Source organism: Panthera tigris, chromosome B3, assembly GCF_018350195.1.
Source record: "Panthera tigris isolate Pti1 chromosome B3, P.tigris_Pti1_mat1.1, whole genome shotgun sequence".
NCBI lineage: Eukaryota > Metazoa > Chordata > Mammalia > Carnivora > Felidae > Panthera > Panthera tigris.
This window is the reverse complement of record NC_056665.1, coordinates 62,039,825-62,063,106: the sequence shown is the minus strand read 5'-3', so window position 1 is coordinate 62,063,106 and position 23,282 is coordinate 62,039,825. Positions and strand designations below refer to the sequence as shown.

The 23,282-nt window shown below is 50.4% G+C and overlaps 3 protein-coding genes and 1 pseudogene across 4 annotated transcripts in view; 3 read left to right on the top strand and 1 right to left on the bottom strand.

The window, feature by feature from the left end:
• Positions 1-1,831: 1,831 nt before the first annotated feature.
• On the top strand, positions 1,832-5,418 carry GCHFR (GTP cyclohydrolase I feedback regulator). The gene is made up of 3 exons (XM_042989135.1): positions 1,832-2,007; positions 3,688-3,782; positions 4,907-5,418. The coding sequence occupies exons 1-3, from the start codon at positions 1,972-1,974 to the stop codon at positions 5,028-5,030; spliced, it is 255 nt and encodes an 84-aa protein (XP_042845069.1). The 5' UTR covers positions 1,832-1,971; the 3' UTR covers positions 5,031-5,418.
• A 178-nt stretch (positions 5,419-5,596) lies between these two features.
• Positions 5,597-23,282, bottom strand: part of DNAJC17 (DnaJ heat shock protein family (Hsp40) member C17) — a 36,518-nt gene continuing 18,832 nt past the window's right edge. Inside the window, exons 2-11 of one of the 2 annotated variants that reach the window (XM_007081674.3) lie at positions 16,716-16,785; positions 16,359-16,417; positions 16,035-16,122; positions 14,072-14,157; positions 13,749-13,845; positions 13,112-13,155; positions 12,579-12,656; positions 11,995-12,075; positions 11,372-11,482; positions 5,597-5,800 (exon numbers count right to left, since the gene is read on the bottom strand). In XM_007081674.3, the coding sequence (XP_007081736.1) occupies positions 5,678-5,800; positions 11,372-11,482; positions 11,995-12,075; positions 12,579-12,656; positions 13,112-13,155; positions 13,749-13,845; positions 14,072-14,157; positions 16,035-16,122; positions 16,359-16,417; positions 16,716-16,785 (837 nt within the window). In that variant the 3' untranslated portion in view covers positions 5,597-5,677. The remainder of the gene's footprint in view (positions 5,801-11,371; positions 11,483-11,994; positions 12,076-12,578; positions 12,657-13,111; positions 13,156-13,748; positions 13,846-14,071; positions 14,158-16,034; positions 16,123-16,358; positions 16,418-16,715; positions 16,786-23,282) is intronic. The other variant, XM_015537364.2, reaches the window with a different exon arrangement.
• CB3H15orf62 (chromosome B3 C15orf62 homolog) lies at positions 5,879-9,014 on the top strand. Its single transcript, XM_042989132.1, has one exon. It carries the CDS (start codon positions 8,249-8,251, stop codon positions 8,774-8,776), a length of 528 nt encoding a protein of 175 aa, XP_042845066.1. The 5' UTR covers positions 5,879-8,248; the 3' UTR covers positions 8,777-9,014.
• On the top strand, positions 18,813-18,977 carry LOC122239763 (annotated as a pseudogene).

Here is a 23,282-nt window from a genome sequence, read left to right as displayed (position 1 = left end):
CAGATTTATTTATTTAGCAAATCATTAAAGTAGTATCTTATTGGGGCATCTGGGTGGCTCAGTTGGTTGAGCAAAAGCCTGGAGGCTGCTTGGGATTCTGTATCTCCCTCTCTGCCCCTCCCGCACTCGTGCTCTTTCAAAAAATAAATAAACATTAAAAAAAATAAAGTTGTCTTATTGTGGTTTAAAATGTAGCTTGAAGGGCACCTGGGTGGCTCACTCAGTTAAGCATCTGACTCTTTTTTTTTTTATGTTTTATTTATTTTTGAGAGAGAGAAGGCGAGAGGCAGAGAGAGAGCAAGAACAGGGAAGAGGCAGAGAGAAAGGGAGACAGAGAATCTGACGTGGGCTCCGTGCTGACAGCAGAAAGCCTCAATGGGCTCTTATCCATGAACCATGAGATCATGACCTGAGCCGAATTCAGTTGAGCGTCTGACTCTTGATCTCAGCTCAAGTCTTGCTCTCAGGGTTGTGAGTTCAAGCTCTGAGCGGGGTGTGAAGCTTCCTTTAAAAAGAAAATAAATAAATAAAATGTAGCTGGGATTTCTAATGAATGACATTAAACAACAGGTTATCGGTTTATTAACCACTTCCATTCATTCTTTTGAAAAGTGCCTATTCAAGTCATTTGCCCAAGTTTTTTTCTACTGATTTATCCTTGATTTGCAGGAGTTCTTTATATATCCTGAGTATTAATCCTTTGTCAGTTTAACAAATCCTTTGTCAGGCATGAGTATCTTATCTCTCCAGCTGAGTTGTTAGTCTTGGAGGTATAGAATAGTGGGTAGAGAGTACGGAATAATAAATTAGACCAGTAAGTATCCTGTAAGATTACAACTGCCTATTTCCCTTACAGCGAGCTTCACATCTATCAAAGTGCTTGGAGGCACAGAGCACGCCCTCTAAGTGCCCTTTATAGAGGTGAAGATTGTTCAAAGGCCAGGAAAGGTCACAGGCTGTGTCTGTTTGCTTTGTTTTTTAGAGAACCAATCACAAGACAGATAAAGAATCATGAGTTTTCATATTTTGAAACATCTAGATAAGGTCGTGGACACACCGAGGTGCACTTGCTGCTCCCTCATTGGTGGCTTGGTGCCAAGGATGTACTTTGTTTTGCCCCAGGTGTTGCCTTGTGATTTTCTGCGCGTGCGCTACATCTTTCCAGCTTCGCGGGAAGCTCTCCAAAGCATGGGCCAGATTCCGTCGGTTTAAATCCCTCCGGGACTGGCACACAGCCAAGCGCTCAGTTCCTTTGCACATTTACCAATGGGGCCACAGAAACGCAAGATTCCGCTGCTGTACTAGGAATTACAGTCAGGGAGGCGGAAATGCGCAGTACACACGAGTATTTTAGCTGCTGCCACAAGCCTCCCACCGCTTTCTCCTGGGCGCGGACGGAGAACGTGTACTGGGGACAGAAAGTGGGGATCCGCCAAAGCCTTTAGCGGTGTGCCTGGGTGGGGTGGGCTGGAGCTTGGGAGGCTTCAACAGGATAGCCAACTGCTCCCGGCTCCGCTTCACAGGGACGGGGGTTGGGGACCAGCAGGACTTTGGAACCTACTACTGGAGGTGTTGCAAGAAAGAGGGCGCACAGTCTACACGCACGCTTGGCACCACGGCTCGCTGCAGCCAGCCGAGCCCCGCGGGTCACCCCCTACTCCAGGCCGCGGGTGCGGGAGCGTCCTCCGCAACCCGCACCCCTCCGTCTGCCTGGACCACCCGCAGGAGCAGCTTGGCCCTAAGTGCAGGAGGCGGGCCCCGAATCGCCCCGAGCCGGGGCGCGTCACGAGCGCCCGCTCCTGATTGGCCGGCCGCGGCTGTCACGGGCCGGGCGCACTGGGATTGGTGTCGCCCGAGGCCAGAGCTGGAGTAACTGGACTGGGCGGCCGGTCGCAGTCCCGGAGCCTGAGGGGCTGGCGTCGGCGCCGAGCCCAAAGCCCTGGGTGGGAGCCTGGCAGGGACGCGCGCACCATGCCCTACCTGCTCATCAGCACCCAGATCCGCATGGTGAGTACCCGCCGCCCGGCGAGTTGGACAGAGTTGGGGCCGGGCCCGCGCCGAGGGGGCTGCGATTGCACCTTGGCACCTCCCTCTGAGGCAGCGCCTGCCAGTGACTGGATCCGGAAGCCGCCCGGGACACGCCCCCTCGGGCGGAGGAGCCGAGGCTGCGGAACCGAGTCCACCCGGAGCGCCGGACTCGGGGAGTCCTGGCCGGCCCGGTGCTTCCAGAGCCGCGAAGGGGGCGGGGTGCGTGCATCCCCGCGGCGGAGGGAACTCCGGGGGCTTGCGGCTCCTGTCCTACCTGTCCGCCCGAGGAAGCCAGGAACCCCTGGTCTCATGGTGCAGCAACCACGGCCCTACACAGAGCCGCTCCGCAGGGGTTGGAGGTGGGGGTGGTGGGAGTGCAAATACGTGGGGGAAAGAGGTTTGAAAAAGAAAAGGACGTGCTGAGGCGCTGAAACACCTCTGTCAAGTGCCTGGCCCTCAGGCACTTCCAGAAAGAGCTATCCCTGAGCCCTTAGGAAAGACAGAAGGAGACAGGCCCTGTGGTTAGAGGTGGGAAGACCATTCCGGAGTCAGAGTGATGCCCCTTTTTCTGGGTGCAATTTCGTCGTCCAAGGCAGAGTTGGTGCCTCCAGGAATCCCCTTTTAACTTCAGAATAGTTTGACTGGGCACCTCCTCCTCTTCCCACTCCCCAGTGCCTTGGTGATCCATCAGCGGGTGCACAACTCTCTGGAGGTGAAGACAACAGGAGAGAGCTCACCGCGTGACAGGAGGGGTCTTGGCCGTGTCCTAGGGCAGTGGCTTGAGAATCAGTTACTTGTGCAGTTGTTAAACTGTGGACTCCTGGGCCCCTCCCCAGAACTCCCCAAATACTAAGCCTGGGGCTTAGGAATTCGGTGCTCTTCAGGTGATTTTTTTTTTTTTTAATAGAACAGCTTTACTGATGTATAGCATACATATACCACAGAACTCACGAATTTAAAGTGTACAATTCAATGTTTTTTTAAAGCATCCTCAAGAGTTGTGCAGCCATCACCATAATCAATTTTAGAACATTTCCATCACCTTCAAAAAACCTATATCTATACCATGCATGTTAGCCGTCATTCCTCATTTTCCCCCAAATCCCCCAGCCCTAGATAACCATCGGTTACCATTTCTATGGCAATATGTCGTCTTTTGTGTCTGGTTTCCGAAAACTTACATGTTTTCAAGGTTCTTCCATATTGTAGCATGTATTTGTCTTTATTCTTTTTTTTTTTTTTCCAAATAAGATCCAGTGCATGTGTAGCTGTATCATTTTATTTATGCATTCATCTGTGGACAAACATTTAGATTGTTTCCACTTTTTAGTTTTTGTAAATAATGCTATGAACATTCCTGTACAAGTTGTATGGACATGTTTTCATTTCTGTTTTCCAGGTGATTCTGATACACACAGACACGGGTAGTGATGCTTGGCAGGAAGTTGCCAGCAGTTGGGCAATGACCAGCTCAGCTTGGAGGGACTGGGGAGGCCTCACATGGCCTGGCCTGATCACTGAGGGCCAGTGAGTTTCCTCACCACACTCTCCAGCCTTGAACTGAAACTGGCTCAGGGCCAGCAGGCAGGGGAGGAAGGAGAGAGACCTTCCACCTCTCCCAGGCCGCCAGCCAAGCAGCCACTGTGGCTTACCTTGCAGGAGGTGGGCCCTACCATGGTGGGCGATGAGCACTCAGATCCAGAGCTGATGAGGTATCTGGGGGCCTCAAAGAGAAGCGTCTTGGGAAACAACTTGTAAGTAGTGGCATTCTTCAGGATCTCCCTGCCAGCCCCTAGACCTGTCCGTTTCCTTTAACAAAACGAAGCCCAGGGACGATGCCACCGCCCAGCCTCAGAGGCCGTGCCTGCATCCTGGGGTTCTGTCTTCTATAGGGTCGGTCCCGTTTGCGGCTTTACCGCAGCCCCCAGGCTTGCTCTGAAAGCATTCTCACTGGGCCTCCCTTCACAAGGGAGCCCCAGGACCCAGTCCAGCTGGGTGTAGGACTCCATAAGTGGACTGTTCTTTACTCTGCCCTCTCATCTTGGAGCTGGACCCCATCAAGGCAAAGATAGGCACAGAAAAGTTTCTCTCTTGAAGAGCTGGCTGAGTTAAGAAAGCTGAACTCTAGAAACAGGCAGCAGGCAGCCTGGGTCCTACTTTCAGCTCAGCTGCTGCCTTGGAGCTCATGAGAAGGGTTGCCAGAATGAGCCTCACTTCCAAGAGGGGAAAGGGGAGGCAGGCTGGACCCGGGCCCTTGGGTCAGGGTTGGAGGGCTAAAGCCAGCCCCATTCCTTTACCATGAGCCATTTGTCTCGAGATGCCCAGCTTGGGGCTTGAGCCCTTTATCTGATCGACAACCCTGAAAGAAGGGACAGCAAGCATTCTCCGTGCTAGAGAGCAGCACCCAGAGCCACTATTAGGGGCCAACCTGTTGCTCCAAGACTGCAGGACAGACAGGGCAACAAGAGGGGCAGAGCCCTGGGGGAGGACCCTGGAGAAAACAGGCCATTCCTCCAGAATAGTGCAGCGGCCCAGGGCACATGGGGCTGTCATCAGACTAACATGGGTTCTAGGATCTCAATAACATTTGGAAAGCTCCTTAGCCCTCCAAGTTTTATATTTATAATTATAAAATGGGAATAATAATGGTACCTTCCTTAGGGTATCGGGAAGAAGAAAGAAGATATGCAAGCCAAGCGCTTAGCTGGGGAGGGGGTGGGGAATGTGCACTTAGCCTGGCACGTGGAAGGCACCCAGCAAATGTCAGTCACTACTAGGATTCCTGACAAGGCCTAGTCATCAGCAGATACTAGTTTTACTTGGGGAACCTGTGCTGTATATCCCCTCATGCTGTCCCCTCTTCCCCTTCTCTTCACAGTTGTGAGTACTTTGTTAATGACCCTCCTCGCATAGTCCTGGACAAACTGGAACGCAAGGGCTTCCGTGTGCTGAGCATGACAGGCGTGGGCCAGACGCTGGTGTGGTGCCTGCACAAGGAGTGACCCTCTCACACTGAGGAGCAGACGGCACACCCCTCTTTTGAGCGGTTGCCATGGGCCCCGATCCTGAGTCCCCGTTCACTCACTGCCCGGCCCCTCTCTTCCCAAATTGTCATTTTCCTTAGCCCAGCACCACTGGGCAATGAATGGCCTTTTCTGAAACTTGCCTCAGCCAGTGGGAGAGGGCAGGGCCCCCGCCCTGGTGCTCCCAGCAGCCCCTCCAGCTTCTGGGCCTGAGAGCCCTGGAGGAGGCCATGTTCTGTGGGAGCCACGAGAGCCAGGTTGTCCCCAGCCAGAAACTGGGAGCCCGTGAGGAGCATGGCCCCAGGACTGGGCGGGAGGGTCCTGCGTAGCTAGTCCAAGCCAATAAAGGACTGTGATGAGTGGTTGCTCCTCTGTGCTGCTGGCCCACTGACTCTGTGTGGAGCACCTCCCTGGGGGTCTGCCCACTCCTGGGAGGGGAGCCAGGCCTGGGTGGAACCCTCTCAGCAGAGCCCAGAAACCAGGGCCATGCTTGGGCAAGCCAGCACCCTACGTCCACACAGGCAATAGAGGTAGACTCTTGGAAAAACAAAAAACAAAAAACCCCAAACTTTATTGGTGCCGTGGAAGACGAGGGCTTTGGAGGAGAGTGGGCTGGAGGCAGGAGGCTATGTGGGCTGCCGCACCTCATCCTCCTGCTCCATCTGGGCGATCAGCTGTTGCCGCTCAGCGGCCTGGCGCATGCGCATCATGACGAGGCTCTCATAGTCCCTCTCGGACAGCACTGAGCCCTGGCGGACAGAGGGGGACAGGAGATGGTCAGGGCAGCGGGGCACAGCCACACAGAATCTAGACTTGGAGGACTGGGTCTACACAGAGCTAAGGTCTTGAGGCAAGGAGTGAAGATGCCCGGGACTTCTCGGCTGGCTCCCCTCTAAGCCATCTCAAGCAGCTCTCAACCCCCCTCCCTGCAGGCCTTCCATCAACAGTCAGCCCTGCTTCAGCTTCTTGGGCTGAATCACTTCTTCATGCCCCAGCCAGGCCCTGTCTCCCTCCATTTCCTCTCCGGCCATCATGTGACACTCCTTTCCTCTACCCGTGGCTCCTGCTTCTCACAGGTTTGCAGTGAAGGGGTTGTCCCGAGGTGCAGAAATCCACTCCGCTTTGCCAGGTGGAGGCGACAGCACCGCCCCCTCCCAGCTGCCCACCTCCCTGTGGTCTGGCTCCTGTGGGACACGAGAGAAGGGAGCCCTACCCTGGACCCAGCCTCTGTCAGCCCGCCCTAGAAGGAGAGAGAAACAAGCATGAAGCCGTTTGCCTCTTAGAAATACACACCAGGGCTGCTGGAGGGCAGGGCCCGTGCCTTTTTCTTTTATGATCTTGCCAGCACAGTGCGGGGAATTAAAGAGTGCTATATATCAATAATCAAAAGAATAATAAACAAGCAATCCCATGGGCCAAGACTGTGGGGTGGGTAGGCAGCTCTACAGGAGACTTGATCCACCAAGCCCACACCCTGATAAGGTCTGCAGTGGCAATTAAGTCACTTCTTCCGCCAGTACAGCTGGAGTGGTGTGAAGCGGGAAGCCCACCCCAGTTGGCCAGGAAGTGAGCCGGGCCGGGAGGTTGCAAGGCAGAGCACACTGCTTAGCCCTGTTCTTTGGTACACCACTCGAGTTTGCACTCATGGAATTATCCACGGGGAAAGTTCAGTGGTCAGTGACCTGGGGGATAAGAAGGGAGTGGCTGGGGTTAAGATGCCAGGCCTTGGCCAAGTGGTATGAAGTAAAGGGTGTACAGAACCAGGAAGTGTTACTCAGCCCTGATCCCCCTACTTGTTGGAATAGTGCCAGCCTTGCTGCTTCCAGCCACAGCAGCTTCCAGGAGAGTTGTCCTCCCAGCCAGGCCCACCCACCTAAGGCTGGCCCAGGGTACTGCTGACAATTCAGGGCAGCCCTATGTGGCCTTTCCGCAGAGGAGGGACCGCGAATAAGGCCCAAGAGGCCTGAGGGGAAGGCCTGGAGCATGGTGGGAGAGGAGGCCGCAGGACCCTGGCCCTCAACTGCTCTCTCTGGCCCTGAGGCTACTGGAGGAAATCGAGGAAGATGAGGAACCACCAGACTGGGTGTTAGGCCCAGGAGAGGGCAGTTCTTCCTCCCCAAGGTAATGCTGCACTGCTGAGAAAACTTAAGAGTCACCCTGGCATGCCCTGAGCCCAGCCCTGGGAGGAGCCAGCCCTTTATAGACATGGGGCTGCTTCCCGTTAACACACCCTCTGCCCCACCCCCACCCCCCCATACCTACAGGCTTGGCTAATGAGGGCCTGTCACCAGGCCGCAGGACTGAGTCACCCACACCAGTGACAGGTCTCTCTTCCTTCCCCAACAACTGTTCCACATGCCTGCCTTTCAATTAACTCCCACCCTCCCTGAGCTCCTCCCTCCCAGACACACGAAGGGGCAGCTGGGGAGCAGGCCCACCAGCTAGGGCCCAGGGCACTGGGGCTGTGGGACAAAAGGAGGCAACGTGGTGACACACAAAGCAGGGCTGCCCCCCAAAAGTCCCCAGGGGAATCCTAAGCTTCCCTGTGCCTTGGGGTGTTGGCCACGGCTGGCCCAATCCCTGCATGCGGATGCCGCAATTACCTAAGAGCATGAAACCCAGCTTCCCACCTGACTGAGTCACCTGAAAACAATAACACGTTCCCCACTGCCACACACCGGCACAAACAGCCAAGCTACTAATCAGAGCCCGGGAGCCGCCGCGGAGAGGCCTGGCCCTGTGCTGCCCTAGAGCCAGGCACAGGGGCCAGGGAGGGAAGGTGAACTCAGGAACACCAGGAGCCAGGCGCTGGGGAAGCAGCACAGGCCACTCTCGCACCACAGAGATCCATCTCTGACACCACAGGCGCTGCCCTCACTCCGGCTCCAGTAAGTGCTGCTTCTTCCTCTTGGGTTTTTTTTTTTTTTTTTTTTTTTTCCATTACCCTATCAAGTAACCAGGCCACTCCTGTCCCTCTGGGAAACTCCTGTCACCGGGAACTCCCGCTTCTCTGCTCTCCTGGACAAAAGTGCCCTCTTCCCAGGACCCCTTCCCACCATCCAAGATGCTTCTAGAGCACTAGGGCTGTCTCCCTGATTCTTGCCATTCACTGCTCCAGTGGAGACCTAATGTTCCTTGGCAACTCTTGAACTGGGCTGCTGAGGTACGGAGCTTGTCTGCTGGCTCCCCTGGGTGCCATGGAGACCTGGCGGAAAGGCTCCTTCCGCAACGCCTCCTTCTTCAAGCGGCTGAGCCTGGGGCGGCCGAGACGACTCCAGCGACAGGGCAGCGTGCTCAGCCAGGCCAGCACGGCTGGCGGGGATCACGAGGAGTACAGCAACCGAGAAGTCATCCGGGAGCTTCGAGGGAGGCCAGATGGACGGCGCCTGCCTCTGTGGGGGGACGAGCAGCCCCGGGCCACCCTGCTGGCCCCACCCAAGCCTCCTCGCCTGTACCGAGAGAGCTCCAGCTGCCCCAACATCCTGGAGCCCCCACCTGCCTACACTGCTGCCTACACGGCTACCCTGCCCTCGGCACTCTCCCTGGCGGGCACCCTCCACCACTACTCTGAAGAGGACCTTTTGGACACTCCCCCCTTCCAGAAGACACCTGCCCCAGACCTGAGTGATCCCTTCTTCTCCTTCAAAGTGGACCTGGGGATTTCACTTCTTGAGGAAGTTCTACAGATGCTGAGGGAGCAATTTCCCAATGAACTTAGCTTCTGAATGGAGTGCATGGAAGGCAGAGGTGGGGTAACTGGAAGAGCTGGAAGCCTGGAGGCCCAGGGAAGGAGGATACAGTTGCAGATTAAGAAAAAGGTAGGGACAGAAATCCAGGATCCTGCCTTCCTTCTGGGTCCTGAACAGTCTTCCAGGTTATCCTGGAGCAGAGGGACAGAGGGACAGAGGCAAGCCGGAGGAAATGTCTTGAGGGGGTACTTGCTGGCAGGAGCCCTGAAGGCAGCTGGCTAAGCTGGGGAAGGGAGGCCATGCCTGTAACCACGGGGACAAGGCAGAGGCCAGCAGAGGGGGAGGGGAGCACCAGGGGTGAGTCAGGGAGTGGAGGACTCACACTGAGCAGATCAGATGGGTGCCCTGCAGCAGCTCCTCTGAAGCCACTGTTTATAGAGAGACGTTACAGGGCAGGTCTAGGCAAAAGTGGTCTGACCCAGGCCAAAGAGGAAAGTGGGGAGACCTGAGGGAAGAGCCACTAAGGACATGTGGTTGTTCAGATTGAAATGAAGTAAAATTAAAAATTTAGGGGCGCCTGGGTGGCTCGGTCGGTTAAGCATCCGACTTCGGCTCGGGTCATGATCTCACGGTCCGTGAGTTCGAGCCCCACATCGGGCTCTGTGCTGACCACTCAGAGCCTGGAGCCTGTTTCAGATTCTGTGTCTCCCTCTCTCTCTGCCCCTTCCCTGTTCATGCTCTGTCTCTCTCTGTCTCAAAAATAAATAAACGTTAAAATTAAAAAAAAAAAATTTAGTTCCCTGGTTACACTGGCCACATTTCAAATATCCAGCAGCCACATGTGATTAACGGCTACCACATTGGACAGCGCCAGTTGCATGTAAACATCACTGGAGAAAGTCCTGTTGGACAGCACTGGCAGAGACCAGGGCCCGGAGCCACCAGTGCCATGGTGGGGTCGGGGGGAAACATCTGGGGGAGGGAAGGGCTGGCAGAGTAGGAAGAGTGAGGCATATAGAGGTGCAGAGTAGACTCAGGAAAAAGGCCACACAAATCATTTCCAGAAAAGAGACACGAGAGACACACTGCCAACAGAGCTGCCCAGAGCATGCCCTGGTGCCCGAGGAAGGTGTCTGTAGGGAATGCCAGCCAAAGGCACAGACACGGCTTGCAAACGGGTGCTCGGAGAGTTCCCAGAATTACTAGTGATGGGAGCCCTTGGGAAATGTAGCAGAAAGAATGGCAGATTTCCCTCCTTCTTGCCCTGGGAGCACTGGACTGGATCAGAGGATGGACACGAAACTCGTAGCTGTTACCATAAAGAGGCTCAGCTGGTCTCCAGAACTGTCCACAGGATTGGGGAGCTCTGCCTTGCCCAAACCCCCCGATGATGGGGACTGCCGTGCAGGGCTGAGCCCCCTCGGTCAAAGCCATAGGCTCTGCTACTGCCCTGCCCTGTGGCCTGGCCAGAAGACTTGAAACCAGAGCCCAAATTGGCTGGGCCATGTGGTTTTGACACTCCAGGCCTTATCAAGCATGGCAGAGGGGGAGAGGAAGCTTCAACGCACACTGCTTCCATACCCAAACCTGTGGCCCCTCTCTCCCCTCCTCTGTGTGGATGCGCTGAGTTGAAAGGCTCCCCTCCGGACGCAAGATATATGAATAAAGTTCTTTACAACATGGCCTATAGAGTGTCATCTGGGGCTGTGAAATGCTGGGACTTAACAGTGGGGAATGAGGTCTCTACAGAAGGGTTCCGCGTTGGGCTCACACCAGTTCATCTTCCTCCTCTGCCCAGGATCTGGGACGCACTCCTAGGGAGCTTCCCATCCTCACAGCCAGGTGAGGAGCACATAGGAGAGCAGAGGTGGCGTGACTGAGGCAATAAGAGCAAAGCCCTTGCGAATCCCTGGGGGCCCCAACCCCCAGAGTGGCCGTGCACACAGCAGCTTGCGGCTCCCGCATAGACCCAAAGCCCATTTCAGAGATGGGAGAGCTCTGGGCCTGAGAGTTTTCTGTCCCATCAAACTGGGGCGGTGTAAACAGGGCCGGTGTCCGGGTGTCCTCGTGCTGAACAAAAGCCCTCATGGAGCTGTGAGGACGACTAAGCCAGACCCCAGGTGCACATCAGCTGAAATCTGCACTTCACCATGAGGCACGCCCCCAGGGCCAGCAGGGTAGCCAGTGTTATTTCTAAGGAGATACTGCATCTTGACGGTAGGCAGGCGCCTGTGTGCGGCAGCCACAGACACACCTGGAGACCCGGAGCTGGGGAGGAAGCAGCTGCTCACCTTGCCTGCCCCTTCCTTCCCTTCAGTAGCTGGTAATCTAAGCGCCAAATGCTTCACGCCACAACCAAGCAACCCATGGGCCAGGAAAGCCCCTCTGGGTGATGGTGAGAGCCCTGGCAGGAGACCGGGACGTGGAGAGAATCTAAGAATTCTGTGTCGGGTGGGGCCCTGGCACTCAGAGACAGAAAAGAGTCAGAACAGAACCACAGTCCTGCTTAGGTTGGCAAACCTGCCAATCTCACTGCGCTCCTCGGGAGGAAAGGGCCCTGAGATGAACCCACACAGGAAAAGGTCCCTCAGACTCTGAGCAGACCCAGCTAGGGGAGGTTTGGTTCCTTACCTGTGACAGTCCTGGGTGGCTGGGGCCCCCTGCGCCCTGGGGCCGTCCCTCCAACCAGGAAATCTTCAGGGGATTATTGATAAGGCCCACTTCGTTTTGGACAGCCAGCTCCTGTCAGACAGAGCACCTGGTCCTGGTACCATGGCTCTAATCAGCTATAGAGTGGCTCTCTCTACACCCACACAAAGAACCCACACCAGCACTCTCATCCTCCAGGCAAAACCAAGCAACCTTCACACAATGATGTGCTGAGGTTTTGACCCTCCTCATGGGTGAGTCAGGGGTATGAGCCTTCTAACCGGGGAGTGGGGAAGAGGCAAAGCCTGCCAGGAGGCGTGCCCGCTTCCGCAGGAGGACAGAAGGTAGAGGGTGTGGAGCCAGGCAGCAGGAAATGAAGTCGGTGTATGCTCCCCTTCATCCCCAGAGCATTCTCCTGTCTTACCTTCACTCCCTGTGCCTCTACTCCCAGGAATAGGGGGGCCTCTAGGGAGTCTTGGCTCTGAGCTGGCCCAGAGGTCCCTTGGGAGTATGGACATCTAAGCTCAGAGGGCCCACAGTACCGGGTCCATACTCTGGAATGGCAGGGCCGCCAGTGGCCCCCCAAAGCCTCACATGGCACTCACCGCAGCCTTGACGGTCGCAAACTCCACCACAGCGGTGCCAGCCTTCTTGCTGGAAAGCACCAGGTTGAGCACCTCTCCGTACTGTGAGGACAAGGGGGGTTCGGTAAGCATGGCAAGGAGCAAGACAAGCCTGGGTTGCCCTGAGGCCTGCTGGGGCATTTTTGGCTGGGGGATAATGCTTTGTTGCTAAGTTCTCAGAGAGGGATCAGAGATGGGAAAGAAAGGATATTTTTGCCAGGATGAAGAAGGATACCAAAGGAAACCTGAGCAAAGGGCTGTGAACTCAGACTGGCAGAGCTGCAAAGCAGCCTCAGGGACCAAAGGTGGAGAAGTGGATGGGGCTTCTGTGCAACCTGCCCACCTCATCTCTCCCCACACACTCAAGACGGCAAGGGAAGGTGAGACCAGGCTGGAGGGCATATGGCAACACAGGTGGCTGGGGAAAGCCTCTAGGCTGCTACATGGTCTGTGAGACAGAAAAAAAGGCTGCTAGAGATGTTAAGGGAGTTTTGGCCTGGAGATCCAGGGTTTGGGCTGAGATACAGATGGAGATGATGAGAAAGATGGAAGGCGGCAGGGCAGACCTTCTGGAAAAGCTGTAGGAGGACATCTCTGGAGTAGCTGCCTTTCAACTCATCTTCCTTCTTGCACTTCCATTTTAGCTGAAAGGATGGCAGTGGGCATCACCATTAAACTCTGACCTTGGCCTGAACAGTCCCAGCCCCACACCTGAGCTTTACAGTCTGAGCGACACCCTCATGGTCTTCCAGACACTTGTAATCTAGGGAGCCCCCCATAAAGATGTGTTCCTCTTGAAAACGGACCTGCAGGGTGGCCTGCTCACCCACACAGCCACACGTCCAGACCTCTAAGATGCTCTCCTTCCAAGGCTTCTGAGAAGGGCTGCCTGGCAACTGCCAGGGCTAAGAGCGGCCTTGTGTGGCAAGCTCGGAGAGGCCATTCAGATCCCCAGGTAGTGACAGGATGGAAGGAATGGGTAGTTGCGCTGGCTCCCAGAAACCCAGTGTCCCCGCTAGAACCCCCTGAGCCACTAGAAACATCTGTTCTTGCTGACAAGAGGTGGTATGAGGTGGCCCGTGGATCCCGCAGGGCTCACCTTTAGCTTGGGGGTTCCTCTGCCTTCAGGATTTTCTGCCTTTCCTAGAAAATTTGGGAAAATTAGCAAGGTAGAATAGGAGGGAACACAAAGTTCTCTAAAGGAGACACAGCCCAGAGTTTGAAGGGCTTGGGAAAGGGCACTCCTGACCAAAGGCATAGCTGGCCCGCCCTGGGGATGAGCCTGGTGGGGAAGGGAGAGGCAATCCCACCCCCATCCTGAGGAGCTGCCCCCTCCAGGGTGGTGCGCCCAGCTGCCTGCTAAAGGCCATGATTAGCACTCTGCTAAGGAAGGGTTCTCAATGCCTTGCAGAAGCATGAGGCAGAGGTAAAACTCCACAGTTCTACTGAAACAAAGTATCCAGAGCCTTTCTCCTACTGATCTCCTCCACAGTAGAGCCAGCCCTGCTTAGGACTAAGATAAACAGGGACAGGAGATCTCAGGGTGAGTGAAAAACAAATAGGCCCCAAAGAAGTGGTAGGAAGAAGAAACAGGTGGCGTATGTCTGAGTCAGGTGCCCCTAGGGTTCTGAGCAGCTGGAAGCCTCCACAGCAACTCCACCAAGCAGCCAGCGTGGCCGCTCTGGGCATTTGGAGCTGCCTCAGAGGAGAGGCGGGTGGGGGTGATGGATGCCTACCTCTCAACCTCTGCTCCCGTTCCTGGCGTATCTGCTCCTGGATCAGCCTCTGTTGTTCCTCCAGCTGCCGGGAACCCTCTTCTCGAAGGCGTTCGATCTGCAGAGCGGGGTTGGGGGGAGTGACAATTCTGTGCAGATCCAATTCCAGTTTGGCTCACCTTGTGAAGGTCCCTGGGAGGCTCCACCTGCAAGCTAGGGCTCAGCAACCTGCGGGTTGGACAGATTACCCAGATCCACAGAAGAAGACAGCCAGGACAGCCACCTAGGCTCACCCTCCTCCTTCTCCTGCAGATGGCTTTAGGCCAGCATGCCCGGAGGCTCACCTCCTGCTCTAGCGTCCTGGTGCTCCGGCTCTCCTCCTCCTCCTCACTGCCGTGGGCCTGGGCCTGCCGTTCCCGGGCCTCCAGGTCTAGGCACAAGAGTTGAGTGACCCAATGTCTGGTCTAAGCAGTTCTACATGGCCTCAGCCACCCAAAGTCTCACACAGAACGAAACCATATAGTACCTCTGCCCCCTCCCTCCAAGCCCGTGTGCTCTCAAGTTAATCTTCATTGACAAAAGTCATAGTGTGAAAGAAGTATAGGTTCCAACTGAGTGGCCGGGGTCTGGAAGAGTTAAATCAGCAGCTCGTGCTGACCAAGCTGGTTCTCTGATCAGTGAACAGGGTGTGGGTGGGTGCTTATGTCAGCAGCCCAGGGCCATGTGGCAGGGATGCCAAGGGTGGAGCTGCTGGCCTGTCCCTGTGGTTTGGCACAACAGCCTGACCTCGACCTTGGCGTTGATGCTTTTTCCACCACAGAGCTCGAGTCCCCACTGCCTCCTACACCTCCTTCTTAGTGCACATTTACCAAGCCTCACTTTGGACCAGACTATGGCAGTTCTATAGGGATGGCAGATTCTGTGTGAGGACATCACCCATGTCCTGGAGCCCTTCCTGCCTTCCAAGAGAAACCTGCTTGTGGCCCTATGCCAGGCTAGCTGCTGTGACAAACCCTCCTCTCAGGCCTGGGACTCACTGCTTTCTTCTTGGGTACTATACTTACCTAGAATCTCCAGGGTTTTTTGTTTGTTTGTGATAAAAAGATGGATGTACTGATATGGTATATATGAATATTAAATGTATGGATATCAAATAGGCAAGAAGAAGGGGAGAAAAATCAGGTAAAGACTGCCTACAACAATTTTTTTTTTAATTAAAAAAATTTTTTTGATGTTTATTTATTTTTGAGAGAGAGAAAGAGAGCATAAGTGTGGGAGGGGCAGAGAGAGAGAGTGGGAGACACAGAATCCAAATCTGGCTCCAGGCTCTGAGCTGTCAGCACAGAGCCCAACATGGGGCTTGAACTCACGAACTGTGAGATCATGACGTGAGGCCAAAGTCAGACATTTAACTGACTGAGCCATCCAGGTGCCCCAGGACTGCCTGGAACAATCTTACTGCAGTGATGAAAATGTTCTAAAATTGATTTATAGGCATAGTGGCACCATTTGGTACATTTCCTAAAAATCATTGAATTACACACTTGGAAGGGGTAGATGGGGGGCACCTGGGTGGCTCAGTGGGTTGGGTGTCTGACTTCAGTTCAGGTCATGATCTCACTGCTCGTGAGTTCGAGCCCGGTGTGGGGCTCTGTGCTGACAGCTGGGAGCCTAGAGCCTGCTTCGGATTCTGTGTCTCCCTCTCTCTCTATCCTTTCCCTGCTCATACTGTCTCTCTCTGCCTCTCAAAAAATAAATAAATGCTAAAAAAAAATTTAAAAAAAAATAATGGGTAGATGGTATGATGATGGTATGATATTCAAAACACACCATAATAAAGCTATTAAAAAAAATGCCTGGACCTATTTGGATCCTTCTGAGAGGACTCCTCAGAGTGAAAGCTCTGTGCAGAAGTGAGGCTGGGATGAATCAAAAGATCCAGGACAGCATCCTGAATAAGAACAAGACTTTACTCATATTGCATGGGTTTAAATCTCAGATCCAGCAAGTTCTCATCCTTTTGGTGCCTTAGCTTCTTTGTCTATTAAAAAAATGGGTTTAGTAATACCCACTTCCTTAGATAATTAAAGGAGGCTGTAAAGCATTGGTCACAATGCTAGCTAGTAGTAAATCTAGTCATGTTGTCATTCCTAAGAGTATCCTTCAGGACCCACCCCTGGCAGCAGGCTTCTGCCTAGAGCTGGAGCCAAAAAGCTCTGAGGTACAGCTCCAGGAAGAAAAGTGAGGGGGCTGCATGAAAATGGCCCAGGGAAACCACAGGCCACCCAGTACCACAAAGTCACCTACCAAGCTTCACTTTCTTTCTTCTCTCATCAAGTTTCTGGGTTCTCTCTGCTGCCTGCTTCTTGGCTTTCCTGACCTTGTCATATGCAGCCTGGCAGGAGAAAGGAACACCGAGGAGCTGTCAGCTGAAGGACAAGCACAGAGTATAGCCATCTTCCCGGACCTGCTATGTAGCCCCGGAGCCGTCGGGAGGCAGCCTGGTGACCAGACCTCCAGGCTGGGGCGGCAGGGCCCGTGCTGCATGGCGGAGTATAGGGGACTGAGGCTTAAGTGCCACAGTGGTCTCTAACCACGGGAGACAGTTCAAATAGAGGAGGATGAGCTTACCCTGGCTGCAGCATCGGTCAGTACCTCCAAGGCCTGAGAAAGCTGGTGGAAGAGCTCAGCTACAAATATGGGTCAAAAAAGAGGAGAAAAAGGAAGTCAGGCTTATATGGTATGCTCTCTCGAAAAAGCACCTCAAAGAAGCCACACACTGGCAGGAAGGCCGACATCCACAGATGACGGACCAACCGGGAAGGGTGAGTGTACAGACAAGTGACCAGACTCCCTCCCCTTGCATGCAAAGTGCAGGCCTGCGGCTGTGCACGTCACACTCCACAGCAGTTACTCGGGAGCGGAGACCGGGAGGATGCCATGCCCAGGTGAGCGGGTCTCACCTCCCCATGTGTAGGACAGTCTCACCTGCTCTGGGATTATCTGGATTTTTGTCTGGGTGGCAGGAGAGGGCCTTCTGCCTATATGCCTTCTTCACCTGGAAGAGTCAGAAGACGTGGTTATTCACTCTCTCACCCCAGGTGGGCAAGAAAATCTCACCAAAGCAATGAAGAAATCCAGGGAGTATTCCCCATGGCTAAAAGAAAGGCTGCTGGCCCCCACACTGTTTCTCCTCCACCCGAGGAGATTTGCACTGGATGAGGCGAAGGCCATGGAGGGAGCCGGCTGCAGCCTTGTAGCAGAGAAGCTGGGCCTACTTTCTACTGAGCACCAGTCTCACCACACAGGATGTAAAAGGGCTCCTGACAGGGGCAGGTTTCTCTACAGCCACCTGGAAATAGGCGCTCACACCCTCTTCGTAGGCATGTAAACTGGGGTGCCCTTTCTGAAAGAAAATTTAGCCATCAAGTTTTAAAATGTATTTGCCCATGGGGTGCCTGGGTGGCTCAGTCAGTTAAGCTTCCAACTCTTGGTTTCTGCTCAGGTCATGATGTCATGGTTCTTGGGTTCAAGCCTTGCAGTGGGTTCCATGCTGGCAGCGCAAAACCTACTTGAGATTCTGTTTCCCTCTCTCTCTGCCCCTTCCCTGCTTGAGTGCTCTCTCTCACACACACACATAAAATAAATAAACATTTAAAAAATAAATAGAGGTGCCTGGGTGGCTCAGTTGGTTGAGTGACTGAGCATCTGACTTTGGCTCAGGTCATGATTTCACAGTTTGTGAGTTCAAGCCCCACATCAGGTTCTGTGCAAACTGCATGGAGGCTGCTTGGGATTCTCTCTCTCCCCAGCCCCTCTCTGCCCCTCCCCTGCTCGCACCTTCTGTCTCTCTCAAAATAACTAAATAAACTTGAAAAAAAAAAGGAATAAAAAATAAATAAACTTAAAAAAATAAAATGTATTTGCCCTTTGATCACTCTTAGGAATTTGGACTTATACAAGTATGCCAAAGCAAATATACAAAGATGTCCACTGCAGCAATGTTTATATTAGCAACCAATGGAACCAACCAAAACCTCCATCAACAGGGAGACCCATTTAAAAAATTATGATAGACAGAAGTCTATACATGCCAACTAGAAAGATCTTCAAGTCCACATCTCAAGAAGAAAAACTGTAACTATGTATGGTGACAGATGTTAACTAGATTTTTTGTGGTGATTGTTTTGCAATATATACAAATATCAAATCATTATTTTGTACCCCTGAAACTAAGACAATGTTATATGTCAATATATCTCAAGAAAAAAAAAAAAGATCTTCAAGGTATAGTGTATGAAAAAAACAAGACTTAGAGCAGTATATAATATGATCACTTTGGTATTCAAAATAAACAAATAATGGGGTACATGGGTGGCTCAGTTGGTTAAGTGTCCAACTCTTGATTTCTGCTCAAGTCATGATCTCATGGTTCATGGGTTCAAACACTGCATTGGGCTCTGCACTGACAGTGGGGAGTCTGCTTTGGATTCTCTTTCTCTCCCCCTCACTCTGCCCTACCCTCTCCCCAACTCACATGCATGTGCACTCTCTCTCTCAAAATAAATAAACTCTAAAACTTAACAGATGAAAGAACTATAAATAGAGATATTTGGACATGTGCATAGCCTTTGAAACTTATGAGGAAAAAAAGTTTCTTATCACATAAAACCTAACAGGGGTTTCCTTTGGAGAGAGGTTAAAGATGGAGGGGGAAGAAACATTTACTTCTTCTTTTTCTTTTTTAAGTTATTTATTTATTTTTGAGGGAGAGAGAGAATCAGCATAGAGCCTGACACAGGGCTCAATCTCACAAACTAAGATCATGACCCGAGCCGAAATCAAGAGTAGGATGCTTAACCAACTAAGCCACCCAGGTGACCCGACCTCTTTTTTTTTTTTTTTTTTTTTTTTTAAGTAATCTCTATGCCCAACATGGGGCTTGAACTCACAACTTCGAGATGAAGAGTCCCATGCTCTTCCGACAGAGCCTGCCAGGTGTCCCCATTTACTTCTCATACTTTTCTGTAGTTCAAATTTTCAAACCTTAAACTGGTCTTATTTTATTATCATTTTTTAATTGTCAGCTTTGTGCAGTGGCGGTATCGTAGCCAATGAGGTTTATCCGAGGCACAATTATTGCTAATTGGAAACTTTTTATTGTCAACAGGGGTTATTTTGGTGGGGAGGTTATGGTCTATCTTTAGTTTTTATCTTGTAGCTCTCTGAATTAAAAAGAAAAAAAGTATTACTTCTAATGCAAGTAAAAATAAACACAGCTACCAAGATTCTCTATCATATATTACCCACTCAGCTATTTCAAGGAAAACACAGCACAAATCCCAGAATCAGCCTGTTTCCTGAGGCCCTGTGCTCACTTGCGCCTGCACACCTTACCTGCCATTCAAACCTGCAAGGAGGAGCCTCTGGACCCAGAACTTCTGCAAGCAGCTAAGCAGACTGGCTTTCTAGGCTTCTCAGAGGAAACCATAAATACTTCTACCCAAAGTTGCTAAATAAGGACCTTCAGAGGCACGCAGCCAGCACCACCAAGGGAGGGCATGTGGACAGGTGCCTCACTCTACTACCACCTCTAGGGCCAAGGAGGGCGGGCAGCCACCTAGCCCAGGACCTCTGGGATGTGCTGCCATCTCCTGGGCTAGGGCCGGCACTACACCTTCACCGCCAGGGCGACCAAGCCCATCAGGCTCTCGCAGGGCTCTCCTGGTTCAGCCCAGCAAACAGAATCCACTCCCACCCAGCACAGACCTGGAGCAGCGAGGGTGTAGATGTGCCTCCCTACATCCCCACCTTCCTAATCGTCCATCCGTGCTCACCTGGCCCACCTGCTTGCCTCAACAACCCAATCGAGCCTTTCACCATTAAAATTTACAACAGGGGCGCCTGGGTGGCTTAGTTAAGCATCTGACGGGCTCAGGTCATGATCTTTCGGTTTATGAGTTCGAGCCCCGCGTAGGGCTCTGTGCTCACAGCTCAGAGCCTGGAGCCTGCTTTGGATTCTGTGTCTCCCTCTCTCTCTGCCCCTCCCCTGCTCACACTCTGTCTCTCTCTTTCTCTCTCTCAAAAATAAATAAACATTAAAAAAATTTTTTTAAATTACAACAAAATCTGTTTCCACTATTAAAAAATTAATAATAAGAGGTGATCGTTTTATATACAGTTTTACATTTGAAACATCATCTTTACTCTTTCAGTCCCTTATCATTAGTCTTTTCTCCCTTTCTTTTGCCTCTTCTATTGTGCCCCAGCCTCATTTCTTTTTTATTTAAAACTAAGCCTTTATTATGTATTCTTTATGTTTTAGGGTCCTCTATGTGTTGTTTTTCCTTCAATAAGTAAAACAATACAAAAAATATATAAAGAGAAAGCCAAAAATCTAATGTTCTTTCCCCACCTCCCCTGCCCTCTCTTCACAGTTCCGATGTTAACTGGATGGTGGGTAGGCTTTTAAAGCTTCCTCCTTGATTATGCCAACAAATATGAGTCTTCTGGGTTTGGTCTCTGTCTCTCTACCCCTCCTCTCTCTGTCTGAGATGGGTGAAAGGCAGAGGCAGGGAGAAGAGGGTGTCTGTCACCTCAGTGTGAAAGCTGCCTGCTCTCAGAATGCACTTCTTCAGGACCAGGATTAGGGGTGTGGCTTACCAATGTCTGGGCATTCTATCGAAGATGTTCTTTTATATTGTGGGGCTCTTTAAAACTATTATATGTTCATTTTTGTAAATCTGGAAGAGACAGTAAAAGGGAGAGGCAAGAAGGATCAGTAAGAAAGAAAGATAAAAGAGCATGGGGAAGCCTGGGTGGTAGTATATTCATTTTTTTTTTTTGAGAGAATGCTTTATGGATTTTATTATAAAGGAATGATATTAAGTACTGCTTTGTGTTTTAGAATTCATTTTGGATGTTCTACATCAGAAAACTGGGGGTTTTTACCAAACAGACTTTATAGTCCACGTGCTTGTGAGACCTGAATTGTGTTTAAGTGTTTATTTTAAATGAATCATGTCTCCATTTGTACTTAAGCACTATTCTTTTTTTCACAGCTGAATATTTGCAGTTATGTTTCATGTGGGGCATTCTACTGCAAAACCATAAAAAACAGGACACATAAACAAACAAAAAAACAAAACTTATTTTTTTACTTAAATAGGGAAACATTGTTCAAACAAAAAATTAATTATGTAAAAACAGGAAATTAATCTAATACATTAATTTGCTTCTTCATCAATTCTCTTTCCAGAATGTGTTCCTTTGACAAATATCAACAAGAGTCTCATCAGATTTTTTTTGAAGTAACAGTATAACTAGACCTAGTATAACAGTATAACAGTATAACTAGACCAGTATAACTAGGAGGTTACCTCTCTCCTCATCTGCATGGAGCCCATCTTACCCCCACCCTTCCAGCTCCATATTCCTAACATCTACAACTAAACACAACTGCCTTAATCAAACTGATGTATCCTGGACATCCCACTCTCTCAAGGCCTGGCCTGGCCCTCAATTTCCAAACCATCCTTTAAAGGCATAAGGGGCTGACCATTCTATATTTTAAGATCCTATAGGAAAAAGTTAACAGTCTCATGCACTGGCTAGATATTAGCATTATATCAGGCTGGTTATTCATTTCCAAGGAGGGATATCTAATGGTAGGAGGAGAACTCTCTGAGAGCCCTTCAGTACAGCATTGAATCTATCCCACCTCCTGGGTCCACTGATAGAATATCTAGGAATAAACAGGCTGAGCTGGAGTTGGGGATATAGAGAAAAATCAGGTATTTCTTGGACACTGAAGAGGAAGGACAGTATTTAGCAAGGAAGATGGCTGTGAAAACAATGAGCTACATTATTGTGTGTGATGCCGTTAAAAGTGGTCCATGAGAATGGAAACCCAGAAATAAATCCACAATTACATGGTCAATTAATCTTTGACAAAGGAGGAATGAATATGCAATGGAAAAAGACAATCTCTTCAACAAATGGATAGCCACATGTAAAAGAATGAAATTGGACCACTTTCTTTCACTATACCCAAAAATGACTCAAAATGGATTAAAGACCCAAATGTGAGACCTGAAATCATAAAAATCCTTGAAGAGAAAATCCTTGAAGGCAATAATTTCTCAGACACTGGCCATAGGAACATTTTTCTAGATATGTCTCTTGAGGCAATGGAAATAAAGCAAAAATAAACTATGGCAACTACATCAAAATAAAAAGCTTCTACACAGTGAAGGAAACAATAAAACTAAAAGGCAAACTATTGAATGGGAGAAGATATTTGCAAGAGCCCGACTGCGGGCTTGAACTCCTGAACCATGAGATCATGACCTGAACCAAAATCAAGAGTTGGACGCTTAGTCAACTGAGCTAACCAGGTGCCCCCAAAATAAGTCTTAATACATTTCAAAAGACTGAAATCATATCAAGTATCTTTTCTGACCACAGTGGTATAAAACTAGAAATCAATTACAGGAAGAAAACTGGAAAACTCACAAATATGAGGAGATTAATCAATCACACTATTGAACAACCAATGGGTAAATGGAGAAATCTAGGAGAAATTAAAAAAACTACCTTGAGATAAATGACAGTAGAAATATAACATATCAAAACTAATGGAATACAGCAAAAGCAGTTCTAAGAAGGAACCTCATAGTGATAAGCACCTACTTTAAGAAACAAGAAACTCTAAAGATTCCACCAAAACTGCTAGACCTAATAAATGAATTCAGTAAAGTTGCAGGACACAAAATCAATATACAAAAATTTGTTGTATTTCTATACTCTAATAATGAACTACCAGAAAGAGAAATTAAGAAAACAATTCCATTTACAATTGCATCAAAAAGAATAAAATGCCTAGGAATAAATTTAACCAAAGAGGTGAAAGACCTGTACACTAAATACAAGACACTGATAAAAGAAAACTGAAGACAACACAAATAAATGGAAAGATATTCTGTGCTTATGGATTAGAAGAATTAATATTATTAAAATGTCTTTACTACCCAAAGCAATCTACAGATTCAGTGCTATCCCTATCAAAATTCCAAAGGCATTTTTCATGGAAATAGAAAAAATAAACCTAAAATTTGTATAGAATCACAAAAGACCCCAAATAGCCAAAGCAATATTTAAAAGGAAGAACAAAGCTGGAGGCATCACACTTCCTGATTTCAAACTATATTACAAAGGTATAGTAATCCAAACAGTATGGTATTAGCATAAAAACAGACACATAAATCAATGAAATGGAAGACTAGAGAGCCCACAAATTAACCCACGCATATATGGTAAATTAATTTACAACAGAGGAGCTAAGAATAAATAGTGGGGGAAAAGGCAGTCTCTTCAATAAATGGTGTTGGAAAAACCGTACAGCAACATACAAAAGAATGAAACTGGACTCCTACCTTACACCATACACAAAATATCAACTCAAAATGGATTAAAGACTTAAATGTAAGGCCTGAAACCATAAAACTCCTAGAAGAAAACATAGGCAGTAAGTTCCTTGACATCAGTCTTAGTCAT

Bases quoted from the DNA above. Each gene is read 5' to 3' on its own strand.
- GCHFR (XM_042989135.1), top strand. From the start codon at position 1,972: ATGCCCTACCTGCTCATCAGCACCCAGATCCGCATG. The intron at 2,008-3,687 runs GTGAGTACCCGC...CTTACCTTGCAG, and splicing joins TCAGCACCCAGATCCGCATG to GAGGTGGGCCCTACCATGGT. The intron at 3,783-4,906 runs GTAAGTAGTGGC...TTCTCTTCACAG, and splicing joins AGCGTCTTGGGAAACAACTT to TTGTGAGTACTTTGTTAATG.
- CB3H15orf62 (XM_042989132.1), top strand. From the start codon at position 8,249: ATGGAGACCTGGCGGAAAGGCTCCTTCCGCAACGCCTCCTTCTTCAAG.